Source organism: Carettochelys insculpta, chromosome 15 (assembly GCF_033958435.1).
Source record: "Carettochelys insculpta isolate YL-2023 chromosome 15, ASM3395843v1, whole genome shotgun sequence".
NCBI classification, from domain to species: Eukaryota; Metazoa; Chordata; order Testudines; family Carettochelyidae; genus Carettochelys; species Carettochelys insculpta.
The window spans coordinates 1179248-1199853 of NC_134151.1; the positions used below are offsets into that span (position 1 = coordinate 1179248).

A 20606-nucleotide genomic window follows, 5' to 3' on the forward strand; every position below is an offset into this window, starting at 1 on the left:
TCACACTGAGGCCACAGGGTGTGGCAGGAGCCCCAGTAGGTGCAACCCCCTTGGGGGCCCCGGGCACAGAGTGTGGGGGTGCACGTGCCATAGGTCAGGGGAGGGTCCCAGCGAGGTGGGTGCTCCAGGCCACAGGGTCGCCGAACTGCTGGCATGGAGCTGGGGGGGGCGAGGGGTGGGGGTGGGTTGGCCCTGAGGGAGTCTGAGGGTATCGGCCTGCAGTGGGGGGATGGACTCCCCCATCCCGCGCTCTCGCTGGGGGCTGCCCAGGAGCCGGCCGAGGACACACCATGGGGAGGGTAAAACCACTTTGCTGTTAGTTTAGTGGCCGTGGCCGGGAGCAGGTCCGGACCGGGGACCTCAGCCTTGGGCTTACAAGGGCGCTGTTACCCCAAACCGCCGACCCAGCGCCTGCCTGAGCCTGCAGCCAGCCTCAGTACAGCTCACGGGTGGGGTGAGGACCAGACCCCACCCGAATGGGGTGCACTCAGCTAACCACAGCCCAAACCCCCCCGCTCGGCGCTGCACCTGTGAACAGTGATGCACCTCCACTGCAGACCGGCTGAGCTGGGACCGGCGCCCCAGCCACGGCTGCGCCTCCACGCGGGCAGTGCACCGCAGCAGCACGCCGAGAGCTGCCAGACGCAGGCGCCTGCCCCCAGGTCCCTGTGCTCCTCCGCCCTGGCCTCAGGCAGGCAGCCCTGACCCTGCTGGTTTGCAGCGGGTGCCCCAGCTGATGAGCCCGGCTCACCAGAGCGTGCCGGGCAGCAGGCCTGATGCAGGGTAGCTTGCAAGGCCCATGGAGCAGGGCAGCACTGCCTCAGGAGTGAGTGACTCAGCCAAGGACCCAGAGGGAGGCAGTGTCAGCGCAGGTCCCTCTCTCTCCTGGGCCGGTGCCCCCTGTGCAGCCCACCTGGAGCTGGGGCAGGGCGAGGTGCTGGGCTCGGAGCTACCTGCCCTCTGGGCAGTGGTTCCCAGTCCCCTCCCGCTGGCCTAGGGCTGGCTTGGCTCGCTGGACCGCTGGGGCAGCATCAGCTTGTTGGCGCCCTTGCACGAGCAGGACCTGTCGTGCCCCCCCCAGCAGCAGGGCAGGGCCCGGAGCCGGGCCCGGATGTCCCGGGACACGTAGAAGTAGATGAAGGGGTCGATGCAGGTGTTGAGGGCACTGAGCACCAGGGCCAGCGCGTACCAGCCGTAGGTGCGGTTGTGCCACTCGCCCTGCGGCTGCAGGTAGTGGAAGAGCAGCAGCGCGTTGCTGGGTGTGAAGCAGAGGGCGAAGACCAGCAGCACCAGGGCTAGGAGGCGTGCCACGCGGCCGTAGTGGCGCCCCTTGCGGAGCAGGCGCCCCAGCACCCTGCCGGAGGAGGCAGTGAGGAGCACAGCTGGCAGGGCGAAGCCCAGCACCACCAGCGTGGGGAAGTAGTGGGCCAGCTCGTGCTCCGCTTGTGACTCCAGGACGTCGTGGCAGGCGGTGATGTTCAGCTCTGGGAGGTAGTGGGCATGGCGGTAGCGCAGCAGTGGGCTCACTCCCAGCCCCACAGCCAGCCAGAGGCCCACACAAAGCCCTGTGGCCGGCCAGACGTGGGGGTAGCCCCTCCGCAGGAAGGGGTGCACCAGCAAGAAGTAGCGGTCCAGGCTGATGCAGGTGAGGAAGAGGATGGAGCCGTACATGTTCCCGTAGAAGAGGGCGACCAGAGCCCGGCACGCGTAGTCCCCCAGCAGCCAGTTGTTCCCCAGGAGGTGGTAGGTGACCTTGAACGGCAGCACCAGGGTGAAGACCAGGTCGGCCCCGGCCAGATTGAGGAGGAAGACAGAGGAGGCAGATTTCTTCGTGGTGGTGGCCAGCACCCAGAAGGCCAGCGCATTGGTGGGCAGCCCGACCAGCAGCACCAGGGCGTAGAGCGCGGCGAGCAGCTGGGTGGTCACAGGGCTGCGGAGGTGGGATTCCAGCCAGGAGCCAGCAGCTGTGTCGTTTCCGAGGGGCTCCTTGCAGACGCGGACCATGGCTCGGCCTTTGGCTGGCCTGGGCTCTGTGGGGCCAACCGAGATGGACAGGTTAGGCTGGGCATGCGCTGCTACCTCCACACCTTGCCTGCACACCCCCAGAGCTCCGCCCAACCCTGCATGGGACCCTGCGCAGGCAGGGGGCTCAGAGTCCTGGATCTCTCCCGCCCTACAGTGGGGGCCCCAGGAGGCAAGAGGCTCCCAAGGCCGCGTAGCCAGTCAAAGGCAGAGGCGGGTAAGAACTCAGGAGCTCTGGATCCCAGCGCCATGAGCAGCCACGGCCCACCCTTTTCTGGACCGCAAGTAGCCCCAGTGGCTATTGTTGGGGCTCTGCAGCAGCATCCTAGGGTGCTACAGAGCCAAGGTGGGGGAGGGACCATCACTGACTGGACCTGCTGCTGGAGTTGGGGGAGACGAGCCGGGAGCCACGCTGGGCTGGACAAAGCACCCTGGGCCAGAGGTGTGTACGGGCCGGGTCGCCTGCACCAGGCCCTTGCACTTCCTGCAAGCAGGGTCTGCGTGAGGGGCGGGCAGGAGCCAGGCTGCGCCAAGCGAGCGGCTGTGGCAGGTGCCGGGTACATGGTGCAGTGGTGCTGAATGCCAGGCAGTGAAGGGCTGTCCCCAACAGCCTGTTGTCGGTGCAGGACCACAGGGCAGCTGAGCCTGGCCCTGGAGGGGTGGGGTCACCCTCAGCTGAAAGGACCTTGTGTAGCCAGGGCGTCGATTGCCAGACCCCTGGGACAGGGCAAGGAGGGGACGGGGTCCCAGCCAGAGGTGTGGCCTTTCCCCGAGGTCACAGGCCTGGCTTATCCCCTGGTACCTGGTGGGGGCCACCCCAGACCCATCGCCCAGCCCTGGCCTGTGAGTCACATAGAGCTACTATCAGACTGGTCATGCTCTTCCCTTCGGCGGCTCCAAAGGGTGGGGGGCAGGGCAGATGGGCCCCGTGTGCAATGGGACAGCAGCACCCCAGGGCGATGGCGCCGAAGCTGTGGGGGTGGGAGGAGGGAGGCTGGGAAAGGCGGCAGGCAGGCACAGGAGTGACACAGGGCTCTGAGGCAGGAAGACCAGGGAGCAGCTGTTGGCAGCTGCCACGTGGCTGGATTTTTATATTGGGTCCGGAAGCCATTTTACTGCCCAGGGTGGCTACTGGCCCCATATATTGTGCCGGGGGGGTGGAGGCCGTGTGAGGGGCCTAAGGGTCGCTGAGGATGCCCTGAGGCTGTGTGTGCTACTCACAGGTGTGGATAAAGTTGGAGTTCAGCTCTGCGGCCGTGTTAGAAAAGGGGTCAGTGCTGAGCTGCACCATGGGAGCTGTGACCTCAGCCCAGCCAGGGCACTGGGCTGCACAAAGGGCTGGAAACCAGGTGCTCGGACTCCAAATCCACCTGCCAGATGCTCGGGACGTGTCAGTGGGATGGAGCCGGTTGATCCAGTGACCTGGGCTGAGATACAGGAACAGGTCAGCTCAGCAATCGGAGACCGGTTCCTGGGATCCATCCAATGGCAGTTTCCCACTACAGCCCACCTGGGTCAGGTGGGGGCGGCCCCTCCAGGGCTGTGTGGGAAGAAGAGGGGGGCATTCTCCCTGACAAGAGGAACACGGGAGCGAGCCAGGCTGTGGACTCAGCAGTGTCCATCGTGGATTCTTTGTCTTTTGGTCTCCACAGGGCCATGTCCCAGCACATGGACCCCAGCGGGCCAGAGCTACAATGCCTTGGTAACTGAATCCATGCGATCTGAAAGGAACTTGCAGAGAGTTTTAAGAATCAGCAAATACCACAGCTGGCTGCGGCGGTAGTTCTGACTGACACATGTAAAGTGTCGCTTTAACAGTGCTTCTCTCTGTGATGGGGTTCAGGGGTCCCCCTGCACTGCACCCCGTCCGCTGGCAGGAGTGACTCTCACTCAGCAGGTACAACACAAGGTTTATTAGGCAACAGAAGCCCAGTTTCTCACAGAAGCGACAGTACAGAAGCCAGAGACAGTCCTTCCAACCTGTCCTGGGGGGAAGACCCCGAGGGGTGCCCCTCTGGGGTGTAGCTTTCCCCCTCCTCAGGCTGGCTGCCTTCCAGCTCTCCCTTTTCCTAGCCTCTAACTGCCGCCCCCGATTCAAAACCCAGTTCAGCTCCTCCCTGCTCTTTGTTCAGGCAGAGGTGTTATCTGCCAGTTGTAGCCTCAGGGTCATCCTTAGCCACTGGGAGCTGCTGCTTGCCTCGGACATCCAGCCTGACTCACCCATGCACTCCCCCCACTCCATCACATCTCTCCCCCCTTCCAGACCGAACTGAGCGGGGTCACTTAGCCAGTGACCTGGGGAAGTTCGGGGCCCTCCCTGCATGACAGGGCATCAGCTATGGTGTTCTTGTTCCCCTTCACATGGACCACTTCCATGTCGTAGTCCTGCAGGAGCAGACTCCACCGCAGGAGCTTGGCGTTGGCCCCTTTCATGTGATGCAGCCAGGTCAGGGGTGAGTGATCGGTGTACACGGTGAAACGCCGTCCAAACAGGTACGGCTGCAGCTTCCCCAGTGCCCACACCATGGCCAGACATTCCTTCTCTATGGCTACGTAGTTCTGCTCCGGGGGCAGCAGCTTCTTACTCAGGTACACGATGGGGTGTTTCTCCCCTTTGTCAGTCACCTGCATTAGCACCGCCCCCAGCCCCACGTCTGAGGCATCGGTGAACACCAGGAAGGGTTTGTTGAAGTCTGGATTTGCCAGCACTGGGGCCCTGACCAGAGCCTCCTTCAGCGCGCAGAGGGCCTCTTGGCACTGCTCTGTCCAGACCACCTTGTCAGGCTTTCCCTTTTCACACAGCTCCGTGAGGGGGGCTGCGATGGAGCTAAAGTGGGGCACAAACCTCCGGTAGTACCCCGCCATCCCAATGAAGGCCTGGACCTGTTTCTTAGTCTGGGGTGTGGGCCAATCTCTGACAGCCTCCACTTTAGCTGGCTCTGGCTTTAAGCAGCCGCTGCCCACCTTGTGGCCCAGGTAGGTCACCTCAGCCATTCCCACCTTGCACTTCCCTGCCTTGATAGTCAGACCAGCCTTCTGGAGTCGGTCCAGCACCTGCTTGACTTGGGACACATGGTCCTCCCACGTCTGGCTGAAGATGCAAACGTCGTCCATGTAAGCCAGGGCAAAGCTCTCCATCCCTTTCAGTAGCTGGTCCACCAGACGCTGGAAGGTAGCGGGTGCCCCCTTGAGGCCGAAGGGAAGGACCAAGAACTCGTAGAGCCCCACAGGAGTGATGAAAGCCGACTTCAGCCGGGCATCTTGGTCTAATGGCACTTGCCAGTACCCCTTGGTGAGGTCTATGGTGGTGAGGTAACGGGCTCCCCACAGCTTGTCTAAAAGGTCATCAGGCCTGGGCATGGGGTAGGCGTCCGAGACAGTGATGGCGTTAAGCTTGCGATAGTCCACACAAAACCGAACAGACCCATCTTTTTTAGGGACTAACACCACGGGAGAGGCCCAGGGGCTGGACGAGGGTTGGATCACCCCCAGAGCCAGCATGTCTTCAACCTCCCGCTCTATGTCCTGAGCCGTCCTCCCTGTGGCTCTGAATGGCACACACTTGATAGGGGCGTGGGTGCCTGTCTCTATTCGGTGGACAGCCAGGTCAGTGCGTCCGGGTCTGTCCGAGAACAGCTGTTGATGCGAATGCAGCACCTCCTTGATCTCCGTCTGCTGGGCAGGGGTCAGCTGGTCTGAGAGGGGAATAGACTCCAGCAAGGAGCCGGCTCCAGTCCTTGTGAGTAAATCCACCAAGGGATCATCCCCCTGCCCCTCCCAGTGTCTGCACACGGCCAGCACCAAGTTCTGCCTGTCCCAGTAAGGTTTCATCATGTTCACATGATAGACCCGGTGGCTGTGGGCCCGGTTCGACAGTTCCACCACATAATTCACGTCATTTAGCTGTTTGACGACCTTGAAGGGCCCATCCCAGGCCGCTTGCAGCTTGTTCCGCCGCACAGGTATAAGGACCATCACTTGATCCCCGGTGGCATAGGCTTGGGCCCTGGCGTTACGGTCATACCAGACCTTTTGCTTCCTTTGGGCCATGGAGAGGTTCTCCCTGGCCAGGCCCATGAGCTCGGTGAGTTTTTCCCGGAAGGTCAGTACATACTGTACCACTGACTCCCCTTCAGGAGAGGCCGTCCCCTCCCACTCTTCTCTGAGCAAGTCCAAGGGTCCCCGTACCCTCCTTCCGTACAGCAGCTCAAACGGGGAGAACCCCGTGGATTCCTGGGGCACCTCCCTGTATGCAAACAGCAGGTGGGGTAAGTACTTGTCCCAGTCATGGGGGTATTGATTCATGAAGGTTCTCAGCATCTGCTTCAGAGTCCCATTGAACCTCTCCACCAGCCCATTGGTCTGCGGGTGGTAGGCTGTGGCCCAGGTGTGCCGGACCCCACACTTGTCCCACAAGCTTTGCAGTAGGGCCGACATGAAGTTGGACCCCTGATCTGTGAGGACCTCCTTGGGGAACCCCACTCTGCTGAAAATGGACAGCAGTGCATCAGCCACGGTGTCAGCGTCGATAGAGGTCAAGGCCACTGCTTCTGGGTATCGCGTGGCAAAATCTACCACTACCAAAATATATTTCTTCCCCGAACGCGTTGCCTTGCTGAAGGGGCCCACTATGTCTATAGCCACTTTCTGGAAAGGCTCCTCTATGATGGGCAGTGGCCTCAAGGCAGCTTTCCCCTTGTCCCGGCTCTTCCCCACCCTCTGGCAGGGATCGCAGGACAGGCAATACAGACGGACAGCTGCAAAGATCCCTGGCCAGAAAAAGTTCTGTAACAACCTTCTCCTGGTGCGGTGGATCCCCTGGTGTCCTGCGAGCGGGACATCATGGGCTAGGTACAGCAGCCTGCGCCGGTACTTTTGGGGAACCACCAGTTGCCTCTGGACCTTCCATGGCTCCGCTTTGCGTCTGGGAGCCCATTCCCGGTACAGGAATCCCTTTTCCCACAGGAATCTCTCCCTGCAGCCCTCCCCCAGCTGTGGAGCTGGGCTGAGACTGGCCAGTTCCCTCAGCTTCTGCAAGGAGGGGTCTCTCTGCTGCTCTGCCTGGAATTCTTCCGCTTGAGCAGGAGCGGAGGCTACTTCCCCATCCCTGCCTGGCTCCAGCATCCCTGGCCTGTGAGATCTGGTTTTTGGGGGCCCCCTTTCTCTCAGGGTTGGCCCCTGTGGCTTTGGCTGGGCCTGTACCCCTGAATCTGGGGAGCGCACCCCTCGTTTTCTTTGGCTACGGGTCAGGACCAGGGCACGAGGGCGTTCACCTTGCCAGTTCTCCAGGTCAGCCCCCATCAGTACATCTGCCGGCAAATGGCTGTGCACGCCCACTTCCTTGGGGCCTTCCTTCTTCCCCCATTTCAGGTGCACCCTCGCCATGGGCACCTTGAAAGGGGTCCCATCAATTCCTGTTATCGTCAGGTGGGAATCGGGTATCATGCAGCCCGGTGCCACCACCCCGGGTCGGGCCAGCGTCACGTCAGCGCCTGTGTCCCAGAACCCCGTGACCTTTTTCCCGTCTACCTCGAGGTGTTTGAGACACTTGCTCCACAGAGGTAGCGCTGCCCCCACTCTGTAAACTGGCCTCTGAGCATTTGGTCCCCCTGAGGAACTGGTCTGTGGGGCGGATTCGGCCCAAGCCGAGTGCCCATTGTGAGCACCACCCGCCTTGGCCGCCAGCCCCTCTGACTTCTGGGACCCCACCCAGTTGACTCCATGACCCCCCCGGCCTGCTCAACCTGTCTGGGAGCCTGGGGCACTGGGCTGCTCTATGCCCCTTTCGCCCACAGCGATAACAGCCTGGGTCTTGTTGTGTCCCTCGGGCCGGCTGCTCTGTCCGGGCTCTGTTTGGCTCTCTGGGGGGTGGGTGGCTGGCCCCTCTTTCCTGGGCTTGCCCAAGAGGTGGTCCCCTCTGTCGTACAGTCAGGGACCGGTCTCTCTGAGATTCTCGGTTTCTCCAGGACTCCCTCTCCCTCCGGGACTCCCTCTCTCTCCGAGACTCCCTCTCTTTGTGGGGCTCACTTTCAAACCTGGCCCGGCTGTTTGTGAAGTCATCTGCCAGTTTCCCTGCATCATGTGAGTCCCCCGGCTTCCGGTCCACGAGCCACACCCTCAGGTCAGGTGCGCACATCTCGTAGAATCGCTCCACGACCGCCAGCTCGATCAGGTCCTCTACGGACTGGACTCCCATTCCGAATGCCCACTTCTGGTAGTATTGCTTCAGGCGGGCAGTTGTATCTACATGGGTTTCCTCTGGCCTCTTCTGCGCCTCCTGGAACTTCTTTTTGTACATCTCCGGAGTCAGCCCGAACTTATGCAGCAGGGCCTGTTTGAACCGTTCATAGTCCCCAGGCTGCAGCCCCACCAGCTGGCTGAGCACCGCTGCGCCCTTCCGGCCCAGCAAGGGGGTGAGGTGCCGGAGCCACTCATCTGGGGGAACCTCATGCAACTCACAGGCTCGCTCGAAGGCGGTAAGGAACTCGTCCATGTCCCCTGGGTCCTGACACTGGGCCAGCACACGCGTCTCCAAGTGACTGGCCACCCCGAGCCGTCTGGCCCTCTCCCCGCTTACCGCAGCTGGGGCCTCTTGGCGTCTCGCCTCTGCCATGGTTCGCTCATGCTCCCGCTCTCGCTCTCTCTCCTTCCGTTCTCGTTCTTTCTCCTCCCGCTGTGTCTCTTGTAGCTGGCGCTCGTGCTCACGCTCTCTTTCTCGTTCCTGTCGCTCATGCTCACGCTCTCTTTCCCGTTCCTGGCGCTCACGCTCTCTTTCCCGTTCCTGGTGCTCCAGTTCCTTTAATTTCACCTCGAGTTCCAGCCGTTGCAGCTCTGCGGTGGGGGACTCTGCCCGCGATGGACCACCGCTAGCTGAGCGCGACCTGGCGGGCACCGCATCTGTCTGACGGCGTTGAGCCCCCGCTCCTGTCGGAGAATCCGAAATGCTTCCCGAGGCTGACTGGCCACTTTCTGCCGGGACAGGCTCTGCCCCCCCGGATCGGTCATTCTCTTCTAGCTGTGCAATCAGCTGGGCCTTGGTCGCCTTCCCCACGGTCAGGCCCCTCTCTCTGCACAGCCCCGCTAGCTCTGCCTTCAGGAGTCGGGTATAATCCATCTCCCCGCTATCTCCCGGGGTATCCACTCACCAGCAGCAGCTGCAGGAATGGCTCTGTTCTCCCTCTGACTCTTGTGAGACTCCTTCCTTCTCTGGTGCTCAGTCAGCCACTGCTGGGAGCTCATCCGTGGGTGCAGTGCATCCCACTCCTGACACCAGTGTGATGGGGTTCAGGGGTCCCCCTGCACTGCACCCCGCCCGCTGGCAGGAGAGACTCTCACTCAGCAGGCACAACAGCAGGTTTATTAGGCAACAGATGTCCAGTTTCTCACAGAAGCAACAGCATAGCCGCCAGAGACAGTCCTTCCAACCTGTCCTGGGGGGAAGACCCCGAGGGGTGCCCCTCTGGGGTGTAGCTTTCCCCCTCCTCTGGCTGGCTGCCTTCCAGCTCTCCCTTTTCCTCGCCTCTAACTGCCGCCCCCGATTCAAAACCCCAGCTCAGCTCCTCCCTGCTCTTTGTTTAGGCAGAGGTGTTATCTGCCAGTTGTAGCCCCAGGGTCATCCTTAGCCACTGGGAGCTGCTGCTTGCCTCGGACATCCAGCCTGACTCACACATGCACCCCCCCCACTCCATCACAGCAGGTACTTTTGGGGGACCACCAGTTGCCTCTGGACCTTCCATGGCTCCTCTTTGTATCTGGGAGCCCATTCCCGGTACAGGAATCCTTTTTCCCACAGGAATCTCTCCCTGCAGCCCTCCCCCAGCTGTGGAGCTGGGCTGAGACTGGCCAGTTCCCTCAGCTTCTGCAAGGAGGGGTCTCTCTGCTGCTCTGCCTGGAATTCTTCCGCTGGGGCAGGAGCGGATGCTACTTCCCCATCCCTGCCTGGCTCCAGCACCCCTGGCCTGTGAGATCTGGTTTTTGGGGGCCCCCTTTCTCTCAGGGTTGGCCCCTGTGGCTCCTGTGACTTTGGCTGGGCCTGTACCCCTGAATCTGGGGAACGCACCCCTCGTTTTCTTTGGCTACGGGTCAGGACCAGGGCACGAGGGCGTTCACCTTGCCAGTTCTCCAGGTCAGCCCCCATCAGTACATCCGCCGGCAAATGGCTGTGCACGCCCACTTCCTTGGGGCCTTCCTTCTTCCCCCATTTCAGGTGCACCCTCGCCATGGGCACCTTGAAAGGGGTCCCATCAATTCCTGTTATCGTCAGGTGGGAATCGGGTATCATGCAGCCCGGTGCCACCACCCCGGGTCGGGCCAGCGTCACGTCAGCGTCTGTGTCCCAGAACCCCGTGACCTTTTTCCCGTCTACTTCGAGGTGTTTGAGACACTTGCTCCACAGAGGCATTGTCGCCCCCACTCTGTAAACTGACCTCTGAGCATTTGGTCCCCCTGAGGAGCTGGTCTGTGGGGCGGACTCGGCCCAATCTGAGTGCCCATTGTCAGCACCACCCGCCTTGGCCGCCAGCCCCTCTGGCTTCTGGGACCCCACCCAGTTGACTCCATGACCCCCCGGCCTGCTCAACCTGTCTGGGAGCCTGGGGCACTGGGCTGCTCTATGCCCCTTTCGCCCACAGCGATAACAGCCTGGGTCTTGTTGTGTCCCTCGGGCCGGCTGCTCTGTCCGGGCTCTGTTTGGCTCTCTGGGGGGTGGGTGGCTGGCCCCTCTTTCCTGGGCTTGCCCAAGAGGTGGTCCCCTCTGTCGTACAGTTAGGGACCGGTCTCTCTGAGATTCTCGGTTTCTCCAGGACTCCCTCTCCCTCCGGGACTCCCTCTCTCTCCGGGACTCCCTCTCTTTGTGGGGCTCACTTTCAAACCTGGCCCGGCTGTTTGTGAAGTCATCTGCCAGTTTCCCTGCATCATGTGAGTCCCCTGGCTTCTGGTCCACGAGCCACACCCTCAGGTCAGGTGCGCACATCTCGTAGAATCGCTCCACGACCGCCAGCTCGATCAGGTCCTCTACGGACTGGACTTCCATTCCGAACGCCCACTTCTGGTAGTATTGCTTCAGGCGGGCGGTTGTATCTACATGGGTTTCCTCTGGCCTCTTCTGCGCCTCCTGGAACTTCTTCTTGTACATCTCCGGAGTCAGCCCGAACTTATGCAGCAGGGCCTGTTTGAACCGTTCATAGTCCCCAGGCTGCAGCCCCTCCAGCTGGCTGAGCACCGCTGCGGCCTTCTGGCCCAGCAAGGGGGTGAGGTGCCGGAGCCAGTCATCTGGGGGAACCTCATGCAACTCACAGGCTCGCTCAAAGGCGGTAAGGAACTCGTCCATGTCCCCTGGGTCCTGACACTGGGCCAGCACACGCGTCTCCAAGTGACTGGCCACCCCGAGCCGTCTGGCCCTCTCCCTGCTTACCGCAGCTGGGGCCTCTTGGCGTCTCGCCTCTGCCATGGCCCGCTCATGCTCCCGCTCTTGCTCTCTCTCCTTCCGTTCTCGTTCTTTCTCCTCCCGCTCTCACTCTCTTTCCTCCTACTGTCTCTCTTGTAGCTGGCGCTCGTGCTCACGCTTTCTTTCCCGTTCCTGGCGCTCGTGTTCCTTCTGCCGTTCCTGGGATTCCAGTTCCTTTAATTTCACCTCGAGTTCCAGCCGTCGCAGCTCTGCGGCGGGGGACTCTGCCCGCGATGGACCACCGCTAGCTGAGCGCAACCTGGTGGGCACCGCATCTGTCTGACGGCGTCGAGCCCCTGCTCCTGTCGGAGAATCCGAAACGCTTCCCGAGGCTGACCAGCCACTTTCTGCCGGGACAGGCTCTGCCCCCCCAGATCGGTCATTCTCTTCCAGCTGGGCAATCAGCTGAGCCTTGGTCGCCTTCCCCACGGTCAGGCCCCTCTCTCTGCACAGCCCCGCTAGCTCTGCCTTCAGGAGTCGGGTATAATCCATCTCCCTGCTATTTCCCGGGGTATCCACTCACCAGCAGCAGCTGCAGGAATGGCTCTGTTCCCCCTCTGGCTCTTGTGAGACTCCTTCCTTCTCTGGTGCTCAGTCAGCCACTGCTGGGAGCTCATCCGTGGGTGCAGTGCATCCCACTTCTGACACCAGTGTGATGGGGTTCAGGGGTCCCCCTGCACTGCACCCCGTCTGCTGGCAGGAGTGACTCTCACTCAGCAGGTACAACACAAGGTTTATTAGGCAACAGATGCCCAGTTTCTCACAGAAGCGACAGTACAGAAGCCAGAGACAGTCCTTCCAACCTGTCCTGGGGAGAAGACCCCGAGGGGTGCCCCTCTGGGGTGTAGCTTTCCCCCTCCTCAGGCTGGCTGCCTTCCAGCTCTCCCTTTTCCTAGCCTCTAACTGCCGCCCCCGATTCAAAACCCAGTTCAGCTCCTCCCTGCTCTTTGTTCAGGCAGAGGTGTTACCTGCCAGTTGTAGCCTCAGGGTCATCCTTAGCCACTGGGAGCTGCTGCTTGCCTCAGACATCCAGCCTGACTCACACATGCACTCCCCCCACTCCATCACACTCTCTAACCCTGCTCTTTTCTTTAGTTAATACATCTTTAGATATTAGAGCTACAGACCTGGTGAGCGTGTTGTTTGGGTAAGAGCCAAGTATATATTGACTGGGGTCTGGGGCCAGGCTGAATCCTTGTGGTGTTGGGTGAAACAGGCTTAAGAGCCTCTGACGTAAGTTTGGGGTTGCTGGTCTGGGCTGGTGCAGCAGCTGGGCAGTCTGTGGGTTTGCTTTGTGGCTCTGGCTGGCCAGTGGGGCTGGCAGAGGCACTGTGGGGGCTGGTTGGATTTGCCTTGGTGAGAAGGAAATCCCAGCCTGGGGCGGTGAGTGACTTGGATTTTAAGCAAAGGCCCCGGGGTTGATTTCCCTGACTGTGCCCAGAGACCCCGTCCTATCACAGCAGGGCTCTGCCCCTGCTCTCGGCTCTCACAGGGCATCGCCCTACTTTGGTGAGGCTGGGAGCACAGGGAAGGTAGGAGCTCTGGCCCCGTGGGCTGGGGTATGCGGAGGCACAGTCCTCTCCTGGGAGCGCCCTAGGGGACACACTGAGCCCCGTCCATGTTGCAGCTGCCTACTGCAGCGATCAGTGCCAGGCAGCCATGGCAGAGCCACAGAGCACTGCCCCGCGCTGGGCACGGCTGTCCTTGCCAGGGCGAGCAGGCCGGGCTCTGAGCCCAGCTGGCCAGGCACTGTGGGCACAGGGCCCTGCCTGTGAATCCAGGCGCCCAGAAGCTGTCGCTGGAGCTCTGGGGCGCAGGTGTAAGCAGCGCCCAGGAGGTGGGTGAGCTGAGCCCTGTGCACTGGGCCCTCAGCCCCCGGCTCGTCCCATCAGCCCTGCCACAAGGAGCCCTCGAACAGAGCAAGGAAACAAAGAATGGAACATGATTTTTGGTCATGTTTTCATTTCCTTCTTTCTTCCTTGCCACTGTTGTCCCCTGTCTCTCTGTTATATATTCCTCATGGCTGCTCCTTTGGGGCTGGAAGAACCTGGGTGGATCTGGTGAGCTTGGTTCAGGTGACCCCGCCTCTGTGTGAGGAAGGGACCGGCAGTGGCACCGGGGAAGCTGCAGTGTTGGAGGGAATGGCTTGTGTGAAGTGGGGACAGACAAGCTCTGGGTGATGGGTTTGGTGCCTCAGAGCGGAGGACCCCCAGTCTGGGCTGCAAGCAGCCCTGCTTTGAGGAGTTTTCCCCGGTTTGTCCCGCTCAGCTGCACCTGGAAAACCAGCCGTACTACACACTGCAAAGTGGCAGAGGCGCTGGAGCATGCTGGGAGCCCCTGCTGCTCACTGAGGTTTTCACAGTCTCAGCTTGCTCCCCTCCCCACAGCCTCTGCCCCCAGAAGCACACAGCCAGAGGGAGTGATAGCGGGACACACACTCCCTGGCACTCTGCTGTGTGTTGCAGGGGGCTGCTGCCAGGCATTGGTGCTTTGCAGCCTTTCAGAACCAGCACAGCGCCCGGTTCCAAGTCCCAGGCAGCCCTGGTGCAGGAACTCAGCTGCAGCAGCTTGATTTTCTGTGTGGTTGGCCAGGCCTGGGCTCTGGGCAGAGAGCAGGCTCACCACACAGCTGAAGGTACAGGCAGCTGCATCACCGCATTAAACTGCACTGGAGACATTTCCGTCTGAGCCCAGTTCCCAACAGCCCCGAACAGTGTTCATTCTAGTACACGTCAGCAAGAAACCCTGTGCCCACAGAGCCCACAGTTGGAGCGCGATGTGTGACATCAGCATGTCCTCTGCCCCCCCAGGGCCGTGCGACGCAGCTCAGCCCTCCCTGGGACGGAAAGAAAAGACTTGCAGCTATGACTAAGCAGGGCCACGCTCCCCAGCTGCAGGCACAGCTCCCTCTAGTCTTTTCCAGCCACGTGCCGAATAAACTTTATGTGCACTGAGGCATGCGTGTATATGCACCATCCATGGACCAACACCCAGCTGTGGGCGCTCTGCTGTCAGCTGGGCAGCATCGGCGTCTCTCTTGAGGGCCACCCGAGCGCTCAGCTCGCAGGGGGCAGTGGTGGGAGGCTGCGGATTAGCAATGAGCTCTGCCAGTCTGCCACAGACGTCTGCTGCTCCCGGACAGCGCCTGGCGCACACGACAAAGTTACTGACCAGGGTCAAGGACTTACCGCCCAGCCCCCATACCCATGCAGAAGCCACAGTGCACTGAGATGCCACAGAGAAGGAACTGAGCCTGCCTGGCAAACACGCCTTTTACCAGAGAGAGAAAGGGGAATCCAGGAGGGAGGAAGTCCCCCAGAATCACTTGGGAAGTTTGTCTGACCAGCGGCATCATTTTCCCACTGAAAACTTGTGGCCGAATGGACCCGGTCTCTCAGAGCGCCATGAACATCCAGCCGCACGTTTCTGTCCAGAGCCACCTCGCTGTGCTGTAATCTCTCCAGTGACTCTGGAAACCCACCGAGCAGGGCGCTGTGCACCCAGCAGGTGTGGCAGAGCTGGTGTCTCCTCCTCCGAGGACAGCAGAGGGGCGCTGCGGCTCAGTAGGCCTCCGCTCCATTGGCAAAGATGGCTGGATTTTATCCCAAAGAACTGGTTGTGGGGGAGCAGTTTGCCTGGCCCCAGTCACTGGCGGGGTGCACCTGCCTGTAGGCTGGAGGGTTACAGTGCGCAGCCCCTGCTCCATCGCGCGCTCTTTGGTCACTTGGGACCGGTTTCAGCGGAGGGGGCCGTGCACTGGAAGGCTAGCGCAGGGTGTACTTTGTCTGAGCTGTGGACTTGTGGTGTGTGAGGAAGGGAAGAGCAGGTGCGCAGCAGAGCTCTGTGCAGCGTGCCTGTGTGTTCTGTGCCACCCGGAGACAGTTTGCAGGAACCCGGAGTTCCCACGCCCCAGCGGGGTGGCAGGATGGCAGAGGGAGAGACATGCAGCAGGCAGCAGCAGAAAGTGGCTGGGGTGGTAGTCTCTGTTTGCTGCTGCTACACACAGAGCATTTGCCAGGGCTCCAGCATTCCTGCTGACTTAGTGTCTGGCAGAGGGCGCAAGTGGGATGGTTAATGTATCCAGGCCTGTGCCAAAGGAAATCTTACCAGTCGATGCATTAAGCTGTGCTGTGTGGAGCCAGCTGTCGGGCTGTGCAGACAGTGCTGCTCACAACATGATCCATAAAGCTGAGCCCTCCTCCCCTCAGCCTCCGTTATCCCCACGGGGGCCTACGGCAGCTGCTTGCCTGGGAGCACGGCACACATAAAACCGCTCAAGAGAGTTAAGTCCAAAGCAGACTGTGACCAGCTCAGCTCAAAACTGGCTAACTGGGCAACAGACTGGCGGATGAGAGTCAGGGTGGATAGATGCAAAGTGAGGCGTATTGGAAAACAATCCCAGCTACAGGTGTAAAACGGTGGTGACGATGTTAGCGCGCAGGAGCGATCTGGGCGTGACCGTAGACAGTTCTTTGAAAACGTCCCCTCGGTGTGCAGCGGCAGTCAGCAAAACAAACGCCGGTGGGGATCATTCTGAAAGGGCTGGAGGCTAAAACCAAGAGTGTGGGATTGTCTCTCTAGCGATCCATGCTGTGCCCACATCTGGAACGCTGCCTGCAGCTGGGGGCAGCTCAGCTCAGCTCAAAGGAGAGAACAGCACTGGTGAGGGGTTTGGAGCAACTGCTGTCTGGGGAGAGGAGACTCAGACTGGGCCTTTCTAGCTTGGAAGAGATGGTACCGGGGAGGTGCTAGAGGTCTGTCCGACCACCACAGCCATGGGAAAAGTGAACCAAGCAGTTATTTGCTTCCTCACAGAACACAAGACTTGGGGTCTCCAAATGAATGAGCCGGTCTAGGACCAGCAGCAGGAAGCGGCTCCCCACACAGCGCACAGCCCCCCTGCCTGAGAATTCTGGGAAGGCCAAGGCTGTCTCCGGGTTCGAGGAAACACTGCATGAATTGCTGGAGGACAGGCCCGTCGGTGGCTACTGGGCAGGGAGGTGTCCTGGCTTCCGTTTGCCACAAGCTGGGAATGGGCAGTAGGAGATGCATCACCTGATGATTCCCTCTTCTGTTCATCCCTCTGGGGCGCCTGGCACTGGCCACTATTGGCAGCCCGGGCACTGGGCTGCATGAACCTTTGGCTGAGCCTGTGTGGCTGTTCTGATGTTTTTATGAGTGGCTGAGCGCTTCAGACACCGTAGCCAGGACGTAGCTGAGTTTTTAGCACTCCTATGGCTAGGACACAGCTGAACTTTCATGTCTGATTGAAGCAAGTGGCTTGTAAGTGAAGTGAGACTTAGGCGAATCAGCCTCCTGGCCGGAGAAGGTGCTTCAGGATGGCTCAGAGCCAGAGCTCTGAGAAATGAGCCAACCGTTGGCCTGCTGATGCCCACAAGGTCCAGTGCACCAGCCCCTATGTAGGTCTGTGAATCACAGTGCAGCCAGTGCTGCCATTGTCTGCAGCAGGGAGGATTTTACAGAGTACGCTGGGGTGTAGCCGCGTGGGGCAGGGATGGGTCCCAGGCTGGGAGGTCCCAGGCCGTGGGGCAGGGATGGGTCCCAGGGCTCACCTGAGTTGCAGACAGAAAGACATAAAGCACCAGGAGAACCCAAAAACCTCCCGGTCAGATTGTCAGCCCGGGGATGGGGGGGTGGGGTCAGGTCAGCCTCCTCGTCTAACGGACCGGTACCTGGTGTCAAAGGCAGCAAGGCTCCAGCAACGCCAGATGCCCATGCAGGCTCAGCCCCTTTGGAAACCAAACCACTCCTGGAGGTGCCTAGGGAGGGCGCCGGGAGCTGAGCCGGAGCACTGGGGTCCTCGACGGCTGGCGTGTGGCCTGTGCCCCTGGGCTGTTGGACCAGGCAGGGAGCACTGTGGGCCTGGCCAAGCATTGGGGTCCTTCGGCCCAGATGAGGCAGAGGAAGGGGTCCTGGCCACAAGCCCAGCCTGACTTTTACATTTGGAAAGTCTGCCAGCTGAGCGGCAGGTAATGCATGGCCCCCTCCCTCTTCCACACTGTCATGGAGTGGGGGTCCTCGGGCCCTGCCCCACCCGCAGGCAGAGGTGACTCTCACTCAGCAGGGGAACAGGTGGGCTCTTTGGCGACAGGGAGGCAGCGCAGAACAGACTGGTCAGCACAGACACCAGGAGCCGTCATTACCATCCGTCCTGGGGAGAGGAGCCCAGCGGGGGTCCCTGAGCCAAGGCCCTGCCTTCTTGCCTCCCTCTCCAGCCAGCCAAAACGGCTTCCCAGTTCAAATTCACACCAGCCAGTCCTCCCCCGCCTTTGTCCTGGCTTTTCTTTTGGGGGGGGAGGGAGGGAGAAGGTGTCACCTGGTTACCTAGGCTACAAAGGCCATAGAGAGCCACTGAGTAATTGTGAGAAGTCGTCACACTGAAACTCCCATCACCAGCTAAACATTGACGCTGTGCCTAGGGAAACTGAGGCACCCACATGGTGTTACTACAGGACAGTGGGACAGATGCAACCTATCAAAGGGAATAAAATCCCCACTTTGTCACACACAACGCCCACGGCCTCATTCTGAGTGTCTGAAGTATCAGAGAGGGAGTCGTATTAGTCTGTATCTGCAAAAACAACGAGAAGTCCTGTGGCACCTTGCAGCTGAACAGGTTTTTGGAGCATAAGGCAAAGACCTGCTTCGTCCTGCATCTGTTAGTCTGTAAGGTGCCACAGGACTTTTTGTTGTTTCTGACTGTCTTACACAGTGGTTCTCCCCCGGGGATCTGTAGCCAGGTGTCCCCAGAGCTCTCACAGGGGCACCTCAGCACAGCTAGCGCATTGTCTGGTTTCACAGCTGGCCACATAAAAAGCATAAGCAAAACCCACGTGAACTACAAGCTCCTGCAGTGATTTGTTTTTAGGGCTTATCCTGCACTGTGCGTGTCAGTACAACAGCTGTGTACTGCGGTGCTGATATATTTCATCAGATAAAAATGAGACTAGAAGTGAGTTTGCAGCACTCCTGTGGCTGGGACGCGTCTGAACTTTCATGTCTGATTGAAGCAAGTGGCTTGTAAGTGAGGTGAGAGTAGGCGAATCAGCCTCCTGGCAGGAGAAGGTGCTCCAGGAAGGCTCAGAGCCGTTGCTCTGAGGGAGGAGCACGCAGCATGCCCCAGCTAGCAGACAGCCCCACTCCTCTGCCTGCCCGGGGGCCCAGCTCCTGCCAGCAAACAGCAGCTGCGCCGGTGCAGCGCAGGGAAAGGAAAGCTCTGTCCCAGGCCCGCACAGGAAACACAGCCCAAGCCTGCAGGTGTGGGTGGGGCTTGTTCCTGCCAGGTGATGGGATTCTCAGCCAGGCCTCTGCAAACAAGGCAATCCTTGCACCAAGGTGGGATCCCTGGCATGGCACTCACCACCAGCCCTGGGGCTCTGGCCTCGCCCCCAGGCAGCTGGCACCTCTGCAGGCAGAAGGACCGACACACTTGCCAGATGCACTCGGGCCAGTGCTGAGAGCAGGCCCCTAGAGTCGCTCCCTGCCCCCACTGCCAGGAGTCCAAGGCCAGGGAGAGGGGGGACGGGATGACCCTGTGGAGCCCTGGCTGTTGGGATGGATTAAAGCAGAGGTGGGAGCCAATGGCAGGCAGTGCCCCTGTGGGGCAGGGTGCTTACCTGTGAGGCATTGCTCAGCCCAGCCCACCCAGGCCCAGGCAAACAGGAACAAAGTGCAGCAAAGTGCAGAGTAGGGCCCAGACCGTGGGACCATCGTGGTTGCAGCACCGGCAGGCTTAGCGTCCTCCGAGCAGAAGCAGCGAGCACAGAGCGGGCCTGGCTCTGCTGGAGTCTGCAGAGCACCTGGACAATGGCACAGCCCAGGAGTGACGGTCACAGTCATGAGGCCGGCGCTAGACGTCTGTCACTAGTTCCTTTTCTGGCGCTTTCACTTCCTTTTTCCTTGCTGGCAGGGGCCTCGGGCTCTGCGTTTGAGTGCCTAAGGCAGACGCTCGCACCCGAGGGGCTGACGGAGCAGGCCAGAGATGCTGCCAGCCACAGCACGGCTCGGGGGGCATGCAGCCAGGGTGGCAACCAGGGGACCAGCGACAGTCAGGATTTTCAAACCCCTGCACCTTTCGGGAGAGCCTAGACAGGCTGTGGGCACATGGCAGGCAGCCGGGTGCAAGGCTGGCAGCCATGGGCCCAGAGAGCCAGCTGAAGCTCAGCTCAGCAGTGAGAAAGGTTTTAGCTGCACCGAGTCCACAGGCACTTTGGAAAGTCCCAGCCAGTGTTTCTCTGCAGCTTCCAAAAAGCCTCGGCCTCTGGGAAACATACACAGCCAGCCACCGCAGACGGGGGGCTGAAAGGAGCAAGAAGCCAGCTGGCCAAAGGCTGCTTCCCCTTGCTCCGGTGGGGCAGACCCCAGCCGGGAGTAAGGACTGAGCCTCTGGGGTTCTGTAGAAATTACCCTAGGCAGCTGGAGACTCCTGCAGCTCCTTGGCGCCCAGGGGCCTCTGCCCAGGATGCTTGGCCTGCAGTGTCCAGGGGCAGGTGGGCGATTCCCAGAGCTGCGAACGGTGGCGTAACAAGGGTGGGCAGGGATCAGACACGTGGGGGCAGTGAGCTGCAGGCTCCCCAACACCCAGCTCTTGCTGAGGCTCGCACAGAGCCCACTGCCACCTCCTCAGGAAGTCCCCACCAGCGCTTCACCCAAGCCCCGACCCCCTGCTGCCTTCAGCTCTCCTGCCAGCTGGCCAGCGACGACTCCTGCTCAGCAGCCAGCTGCCAAAGCCGCACAGCCCCCTCCTCCGGGGGCGACGCACCTTGGGAAACTTGGTCACGCCCAGTGTTCCCACTGGTCTCTGCCCTCCGTGTGTGGCACATCCTCTGTGATGGGCACCGAGGCATGCGCAGTTGTGTGCCACCAATGGTACATGCCGGCTGGGGGCTCTCGGCTCCACCACTCAGTTGGGTGGCACCTGAGTCTCTCCTGGGGCTGCCCAAGCGCTCGGCTTCCCACGAGCACTGGGCATGACTCCCTTCTCCCGCCCATCCTTCCTCAGGCAGCTTCCTGCAGCAAGGCAACACAGGAGTGGGGATCAGACCCCTGGGCCGGCTCCCTGGGTGCCCTTCGTGGGTCCCCGAGAGAAAGGCCAAAGGGGCGCAAGGGGGAGGCACAG

At 60.8% G+C, this 20606-nt stretch overlaps 1 protein-coding gene across 1 annotated transcript; it reads right to left on the reverse strand.

Annotated features, from left to right (window-relative positions):
- Positions 1-993: 993 nt before the first annotated feature.
- Positions 994-19198, reverse strand: LOC142021355 (proteinase-activated receptor 4-like). Its single transcript, XM_075010064.1, has 2 exons — positions 19105-19198; positions 994-2030 (listed from the first exon to the last, which is right to left on the reverse strand). The coding sequence occupies exons 1-2, from the start codon at positions 19196-19198 to the stop codon at positions 994-996; spliced, it is 1131 nt and encodes a 376-aa protein (XP_074866165.1).
- Between the last annotated feature and the right edge of the window lie 1408 nt (positions 19199-20606).